Consider the following 8,347-nt stretch of genomic DNA (forward strand, 5'->3'; position numbering starts at 1 on the left):
CGATTTTCTGTTATTATTTGAGAAATATTCACTTGACAATTTGAAATAGACAAACCATTAAGCCAGCACCATTCAAGCCCAAAATATAGGTACCGATCTTCATTAATATCGTTACCCATGAGGAAAATACCGTGAATAACCCACTGAGCCACCACAACCCAAGTCCAAAATATACCCATAAATGTATATATTATTTATTAACCTCACTCGTACATGGATTCCATTTTTACTGTGATATTTACTGAATCATTGTCTTTGCTGCTAGAAGATGAGAATTAATATTTGTTTTAACCCATACTTGCTACAATTTGTAATTGTTACTGCAACTAAATTTTGTTATCGGCAAAAACCAACCCTTAAGTCCCCGTGTTCATGTTAGGGTTACAATCTCTGTACTCGCCCAAAAAACAACCCCTAAACAAATACTGAGCAACATTGATCTTTTATACTATTACAAAAAAAATTATATATATGGACCAAATTTCTACACATGTATGAGTCACAGCCCAAACGAAGCATTATCAAACACATTCCATCTTAAGACCAAGGCAATGGAGAGTTTATTAACATTTCCTAAGGTAATGATGGGAAAAAAACTTGGTCTAAACAAAATTAGTTTTCATGATTTTCTGCCCTTCGTCTCATCATTTTCATACAAACCTTGAAAGGAACATGGCAATGGCATGAACTGCTTGATCTTCAGCTTCTTCTTGGGTGGAACCATTTGTTTGCAGTTGCTTTTTTCCAATTTTGAACGAGTGATCGCCACCCATAATCTCATGCAGCGAATTAACAGCTTTCATCTTCTTCCTAACGGCTTCAAGCTTTTGCAATGGACATAGTCCATCTTTGCTTCCCTTTATGAAACAACTTATTGTTTTAGACATCATATATTTCTTTCCTTTTATTTTCCAGCAAGTGAATAATAATGGCAAGTGTAATGCTTGCTATATCTCTCTACCACCAAGAAATTTAAGCAAAAACTTTACCATAATAGTTATTAAACTGACATCTTCTCAGTTCCATCATAGCCTTGCATTATTAAATAAGGTAGTATGGCCAATACATGTAATCAATTTTCTATTGACCTGATATTTTACCTGTATAAATAAAGTAGGAATGGTAAGTTTTAAGAGAATTTCATCCCGTACTGCTCCATTCGATCCCTGGGAACAAACATTATCCCAATAAACTCAGTTCGTATAATAACTGAAAATATAAAACTTTGGAAATAATTTGATTCAGTTTAGTAAGCCAGGGAAGGATGAAGCTGTTTATGCATATTCCAACCTATCCTAGAAGGTGTTGAGACAAAGTCTATGGAAGAATAATTTGGGAGGCATTTCTTAGGTTATAGGAAATACTACAGTGTGAAGAAGTAGCATGCAGAAGAGACAAGAATAGATTCAGTGATATGCCACTAATCAAAAGTATAAGTGCAAAAGAATACCACAAAAGCAAGTGCTGCTGTCGGCGGTGCTTTCCCTCCAAAGAATCCATATCAGGATAGATTCTTGGTTAAGATAACGAAAGATCAAAGACAAATAACAACGTGGAGCAATTAAAATCATATTCATGCCATTGTTTGAGCTCCAAATTAGTGTTGCTAGTATTCTAAGCAATTTCAAGATTATCTTAATCTATATAACTCATTAGTGTCTAGGTATCTAAACATTAAAGCAAACATTTCAAAGAACACAAAACAAATGAAGCTAAACAAAAAGTTGTTAGATAAAATATTCATCAATTTATTTTGCAAATTACCAAGCATAAAGTAGGAAGCCTTATATTGGTAGCTACATATAAAAAAAATCCTCAAAAAGCATTACCAGTCAATAGAAGTAACTCTACATTAGTGCCAAAGGCCACAATTAGGAAAAGTACCATATAAAAACTTATGCAACAAAAGCGTGAATTATTGACTAACCTTTAGTGGGTATCCCAAGCAAACTATAGCTGAAACATTAATATCTGTAAAATCAGACACCATGCAGCTGACCCTAAAAAAACAATCAACGAAAGCTATTAAATGTACATGTGATCATAATAATATAGGATGTATAAACTGAATCTTATACAATAGAACTATTGGCAATGCATCACAGATGCTTAAGATGTTTTATGCCTTCCAATTGTGACCTTGATCAGATTCATGAATCAATGTGACAGATATTGTAATATACATAATTCACCCATTTACCTTGAGCCCATGGATTTCCCAAACAGAACAAGGGGATGCCCGGGGTATCTTCCAACTGCCTTTCTTACAATGTCTGCGTGGAATTCAACCAATTTCTCTGCCTTTGGTGGTGGCCCTCGTTTGCCACCAGAAAGATCTAAGATAGAAGCAGCAACAAAATAATCGTGGCATGAAAACCTATACTTTGAACAATTAAATAATTATAAACAAAATTTTAGAGTGAACAGCAGAAAGAGTAGCATAAGAATTAACAAGGAGCTTCCCAATATCTCCTGTAGCAAGCAACCTTCGATATACATAGCCTTCGCTCAAATTCACTTAAGTTAAGTAGCCTCTAGATGATAATCCCACTGACAAACATGTTATAAAAATGAATCATTACAAAACTAACATGGATAGTCGAATGTTACAACTTCAACAGCACTCAATCCCTTGGCCAGCATTTCTTTCCACCTGTCAAAAAGCTAGATCAAATAAGGTTTCAAATTTATATATTCCAAAACTCAAGTCAATCACTTTTTTTTACAACGCTACAGTTTTAAACAAGAAAATCATGTGCTCGTTTTACCTAACAACAACTCTGATAGATAGGTTCCTAAATAACCCACTAAGCTCCAAGGTTGTGTATGAAACGGAAAGCTAGTATTGAGAGGAAAATAAAAAAAAAAAAAAAGACCTAGTCATCCATTCAGAACAGGAAGGGGCACCGGCGCCATGAGCAAAGACCACAAGTGGTCCCAATCCTTTCTGTCTCAGCACTTCCTTCGTAATCTCAGGTTGATCTCCCGAGCCGTCAATTGGTTCATTCACTACAACGCACTTTACTAATTCTCCGGCGTACTCATCGCGTTCTTTCTCATTCCGGCGTTGACGCTTTGATGATCGCGTCGAAGGGGCCATCTAAACTGCACAATCGATTCGCTACCAAGAATCTTGAACTGTCTGAAACCCTAATCTTCAAGTCTGCGTACAATATTAGTTTCGCGCCAATTCAATATGTCGATTTTTTCTTACCAATAAAAGAAAAAGGGAACTTCATAAATTACCTTTCAATTATTATTTTTCCTTAAATTAACTACACATAACTTATTGTGTTTTTTTAAATAAAAACTTAAATAATTTAAGTAAATGTATTATTTTAGCTGTAACTCGGTTTTCAATTTAAATTATCTCGTTATGAATAGTTTTTATTCGAATTGGCTGATAGTTGACCGGGATGAGGCGTCAAGACGGGAATGGTATTTGTGTTCTCGTTCAAATTTCACCATGATTACGTCTCGAATATTAATAAACACAATTAAATATATAATATCATTAATATACTTATTTATTTTTCATATTTTATAAGAGTTTTAAATTTATTTTTTATAATAATATGAATTTTTTGCAAATTATAATATATATATATATAACATTAAAAAATTATTTATATAATTTCATAAAAAAATTAAATTAATGGAGATTCCTCGAAATCAAATTGAATGAAAATTGTAATAAAAAAATCTCCTAAGAAAAAATAAAGGCGGAGATGTAAACTCATTTTGCACCTATCCTATCCGCCGTTATTCTCCCTAATTATTTTTTATTATTAAATCATTTTTATCAAATTAAATTAAGTTAGGAAAAAAATTAAAAATGAAATTTTATTATCTGCATGGAGTAGGTCAATCCAATCTCCAAAATAAATAAATATATGTGTATATATTCTTGAGAGTGATTTAGGATAAGATGAGCATCTTTGAGCATAATTATTGAAGAAAAAAGTATTGAATATTTTCCCATATATATATATATATAATTATAGAATGTCAAAGGCCAATGCTTTCCCTTTCTTCACATCTGCATCAAATCTTCTTTGATATATATCAATATCTCTTATTCTTAATTAATCTCAAGACATTTTTTATAAATAATAATAATAATTTCACATCAAAGGTATTATTAATTAACACAATAATAAATTATATAAAATTTTGGTCAAATTTTGGAGACGAGTGAAAAGTGTGAGGTTGTTCATTTAAACCTAACCATTTATGACTTCTTATCGTTAAAGTTATATAAAAATATTTTTTTTAATTGTTTCAAACATAGTTAACTTATCATTTACGTGACATTTATAAATAAATAAAAGATCTATGTCACTAACGTAACTACGAAATTTCAGCGAATTGAATGTTTACTACCAAATTTCAGAGAAAATCGGTAGTCAAAACATTAAATTCGCAGAAATTTAATAATTAAATTAGTGACATGAATATTTTATTTATTTATAAATAGCACGGTAAATAATAAGTTAACAATATTTGAATTATTAAGACATATCTCGTTTTTTTTATAATTTTAATAATAAGAAGTCTCAAATGGTAAAATTTGAAATAAAATGTCAAAAAAAAAATTGCATTATAAAAAGGAAAAAAACATGCATTGAAAATATTGAGTGGAGGTGGCTTTCTTTAGTTAATAATTAAATGTACCTACCACCAAAGAAGAGTAATAATTATCAAATATTCTTTCTTTTTATGTGTTTGGATGGAAATCAAGCAAAAGCATCAATCAAATCTGGTACTAGATACTACTTTATAAGATTTCCATTTAATTGAATTTGGATTAATTTTTATTGATTGAGAAACCAACTTTTCTTCCACTTCTTAGTTTGGATATATGAACATTTTGATCTAATTTATTTTAAGTTTAAGTTATTTTTTAATATAATTTGATTGTTGTTATATCATAATAGTAAATATGAAAGAGAAAATTAAGTTTCAAATATAGTTCATTTTTATTTATTATTTCAGGTCAACTAATTATTTATTAGAGAAAATATATAACATAACATTCCACTTAAATATGATGTTTTTTAATTTAATAAGATTCGAATGAACCTAATATATCTTAACAGTAAACTCTTTGTCCAAATATTTTTTCCTTTATTAATCAATAGATTAATTAATTTGATACTCTAATAAACCTTTACCTTTTTTGAAGATCTCCTTTTTGGGGCTGATATAAAGAGAGGCCAGGGAAGGTGTTGTAATCCAATCCCATTTATTAAAATCAAAGTAAGAGCCAATGAGGAGACATTTGAATCTTTATATGTCAATGCATTGCATTGGTTCATTATCGTTACAGAACACTCCCAACTTATTTAGATAATTTGTTGCTCACTCTCCCTCAAAGACTTCCTCTCGGGCTGTGAAAGACAAGTTAGAGAGGAAGTTTGCGAGGGACAGTGATCAACGGTTGTCTTGTTTACTTCTACTCGCATACTTCTTTCAAGCAATAGTAAGTAATTTTTATTTTATTTTTTCCTTATTAGATTAAGTTTAGTGTATATGCATGCATGTGCATGTTTGATTTTATTTTTTAAATATAGTTTACAAACCAAATAAATACTTTTTTTTTTTGCTTATATATGAACTCATTTAGAACTCCAGCATCTACTGATAGAAATCGGTTTAGCATGGACATGATCTCAATCTTGAATCACAAAATTACAAGAATAAATAAGAAAATTTATCTAATTAATTAATTGATTGATTCACCTCAAATTCTAACAAATAAGTCTTAAATAATATTATTGTGTATTTCTGAAACTGAAAACTGAACTGACCTACTATTTTATGACTGGGCCTTTTTTATTATAAGGATGAACTAAAATGGGCTGCAAATGTGATGTAGGGCGGGGGACCTCCCTACTTGTCTGTGTGGTGTCAAGTCAATAATGTAGCTTTTATTTAAAGTTTTGTTTGTTTTCTTCACAAGTTGGAAGTCGATTCAGTATTTATTCACTTTTTAATTACCATGAGTAGGTTCTCCTCTCTTTTTGACTTCTTTTAATATCATTTCGAGATTTTTTTACTTTTTCTTTGTAGCACGGCTCTTGCAGCACACTACTGATAAGATGGTTATTTCGCTGAAAGAACTACGGTAATAGTTTAAGTGATAAGAGTGTTATTTAAGAGATAAAAAAGTTATTGGTTCAATTTTTGAGTTCATGATTCACTCGTTTATATATATTTAATCCAACTATATATATATGGACAATAGTTAATTAGTTGTTTGTTGTGCACTCCTTAATTACAACTTACAAGTGATCAAATATCTTATTAATTTATTAATACAAGTTCAAGTTTTATAAATTAAAAAAAAAGGTAAAATATAATTTTGACTTAAAAAATGTTTCACCTTTCTTTAGTCATAATTTATTTTTACATTTAAATATTTTGTTTAAGAAGTTTGAAGGAATCAGATGAAATCATGCACCTCTCTCTCTCTATATATATATTTTTGTGACAAATTAATGGAGGAGAATCGTGTTAATTAAAAGAGCAGTGAGAAAAACAAAATGAGATCTGCTTCAAAATTTATATTTTACTTTACTTTGTACCACCTTCACAAAATATGTTGGTTTTTTTTCTTCTCTTCATTACTTTTGACTTATTTTTTAAAATAATTATTTTTTGTGAATGTAATACATAATAGAATATTTCATTTAAAATATCAGATTTGAACCTGAAAAAAAAAAAAAGCTATAAATTATTTGATAGGTGTAGAAATATATAAGTACCAAATATCCCACGTGCACACAAACACAAAAATAACTTTTTGTATGACTATTTTAATTTTTTTTATAGGTTCATTGATCTATACGAAAAGTTATTCATATATAAAAATAGTCATACGAAAAATAACACAAAAGTTTTTGTATGAGGAAAACAAAAACTTATTCATATATATATATATATATATTTATGTATTATTGTTGGTTATTGCTAATTAGATGAGTTTGGGCAATAAATACGAAAAACCTAAAATATTTTTATTTTAGAGCACAACCAAAAATATAAATAAAGAACAAAAAGGAGACAGGCAGAAACAAAAATACAGGGTTGGGTATTTAGCTAGAGTTTTAGTAAGATTATTGAGCAGTCAAATGTCAAATGTATTGGCCTTGACTTGAATCAAGTGTGATAATTCTCGCGGTGTCCTCCATAATGCGACTGGTCTTTGTTTGGACTTCTCTTATATACTAGTTTGCTAGTTTTATTTGTTTGTATTTGTAAAATTTTAAGGTGATAGAGAAGATTTTGGTGTAACCCACACTATATTATGGGTGAATGTGTTTTTAAGAGGTTACGAGTTCCATGCTTTTTTTTTCGGTTAGATTTCCGTATTAAAATTAATGTGTCTACATGTGTTCGTTATTGTTTGGTTTGTTTTTGTTGCCATATCTGGACATATAAAGAGAGAAAACAAAATATTCCGAATTTTCGAAACAATTACATGGTCATAATTCATAAACAATGCCAAAAGTGATGAAACTAATTAGAGTTAATGGAATTGAAAATTTGCTTAAGTTTGCTCGATCTTCCAGGAGGCCGGTTATACATGAAAGAAAACCTAGCTGGCTAATCATGATCGAGAAAACCATATTTTCTAATTAATATATATATATATATATAATGCATTATTAATGGATGAAGATGAAGGCAGTTAATTATTATTAGCTAGGCAGGCAGCTCTTGATTCTTCTCCACAACCCTCACACCCTTTGCAGCCCTAAGCACATTGGCCTGTCGTCGACGAGCATTAATTAATTTGAACAATTATAATAAATAAATGAAATATAATTAATAAAAATTACTTGATCTTCGGTGATTTCAACAGCAAAACCATCCACAATAACTAAAGAAAGTGTCTTCTTGTAAGTTCCTGCCTCCAGATTGGCCGCCAACAGTTCATCATGCTTCTTACTCAAGTACATGTCCACTTCTGATGACCCTTTTTGAGTCCTGCATTTCAAATAAAATAATATAATATAATTATTATTATATTATTAATCAATATAACTCTCACCTTTTCGAACGAAGACGCTCATACTCCGAATCGTAGTTCATGAAAACAAAGTATCTCTCACTCTCCATTTTTCAATAATAGATAGATAGATAGATACCTTTCCTTCTCCCCTTCAATACTACTACTATCTATATATATACACACATAAATGTTTTTTTATTTTATTTTTTGAAAAAAAAATGGAAAGATACCTTTTCACCTAGTCTCAACTGGTTCTTACCAATACCTAGCTCTAAATAACACCCAATGTGATTAATCAATACCAAGGCCTTGTTCGAATTTAAATTTTCC

At 30.1% G+C, this 8,347-nt stretch overlaps 2 protein-coding genes across 2 annotated transcripts; both read right to left on the reverse strand.

Annotated features, from left to right (window-relative positions):
- Window positions 1-508: 508 nt before the first annotated feature.
- LOC124945690 (KAT8 regulatory NSL complex subunit 3) lies at window positions 509-3,142 on the reverse strand. Its single transcript, XM_047486167.1, has 6 exons — window positions 2,877-3,142; window positions 2,592-2,653; window positions 2,201-2,336; window positions 1,928-2,000; window positions 1,101-1,166; window positions 509-857 (listed from the first exon to the last, which is right to left on the reverse strand). Exons 1-6 carry the CDS (start codon window positions 3,098-3,100, stop codon window positions 651-653), a joined length of 768 nt encoding a protein of 255 aa, XP_047342123.1. The 5' UTR covers window positions 3,101-3,142; the 3' UTR covers window positions 509-650.
- Window positions 3,143-7,525: 4,383 nt separating this feature from the next.
- LOC124944428 (subtilisin-like protease SBT2.5) lies at window positions 7,526-8,170 on the reverse strand. Its single transcript, XM_047484679.1, has 3 exons — window positions 8,057-8,170; window positions 7,845-7,992; window positions 7,526-7,773 (listed from the first exon to the last, which is right to left on the reverse strand). Exons 1-3 carry the CDS (start codon window positions 8,122-8,124, stop codon window positions 7,708-7,710), a joined length of 282 nt encoding a protein of 93 aa, XP_047340635.1. The 5' UTR covers window positions 8,125-8,170; the 3' UTR covers window positions 7,526-7,707.
- Window positions 8,171-8,347: the final 177 nt, after the last annotated feature.

The sequence above is a fragment of the Impatiens glandulifera genome, chromosome 7, assembly GCF_907164915.1.
Source record: "Impatiens glandulifera chromosome 7, dImpGla2.1, whole genome shotgun sequence".
NCBI lineage: Eukaryota > Viridiplantae > Streptophyta > Magnoliopsida > Ericales > Balsaminaceae > Impatiens > Impatiens glandulifera.

Coding starts and splice junctions, on each gene's coding strand:
- LOC124945690 (XM_047486167.1), bottom strand. CDS start 3,100: ATGGCCCCTTCGACGCGATCATCAAAGCGTCAACGCCGGAATGAGAAA. Junction 2,001..2,200: donor GGGAAATCCATGGGCTCAAG/GTAAATGGGTGA, acceptor TTGTTTTTTTAG/GGTCAGCTGCATGGTGTCTG. Junction 1,167..1,927: donor GCTTGGGATACCCACTAAAG/GTTAGTCAATAA, acceptor GTTTGTTCCCAG/GGATCGAATGGAGCAGTACG.
- LOC124944428 (XM_047484679.1), bottom strand. CDS start 8,124: ATGGAGAGTGAGAGATACTTTGTTTTCATGAACTACGATTCGGAGTAT. Junction 7,993..8,056: donor GAGCGTCTTCGTTCGAAAAG/GTGAGAGTTATA, acceptor TTTGAAATGCAG/GACTCAAAAAGGGTCATCAG. Junction 7,774..7,844: donor TTGAAATCACCGAAGATCAA/GTAATTTTTATT, acceptor CGTCGACGACAG/GCCAATGTGCTTAGGGCTGC.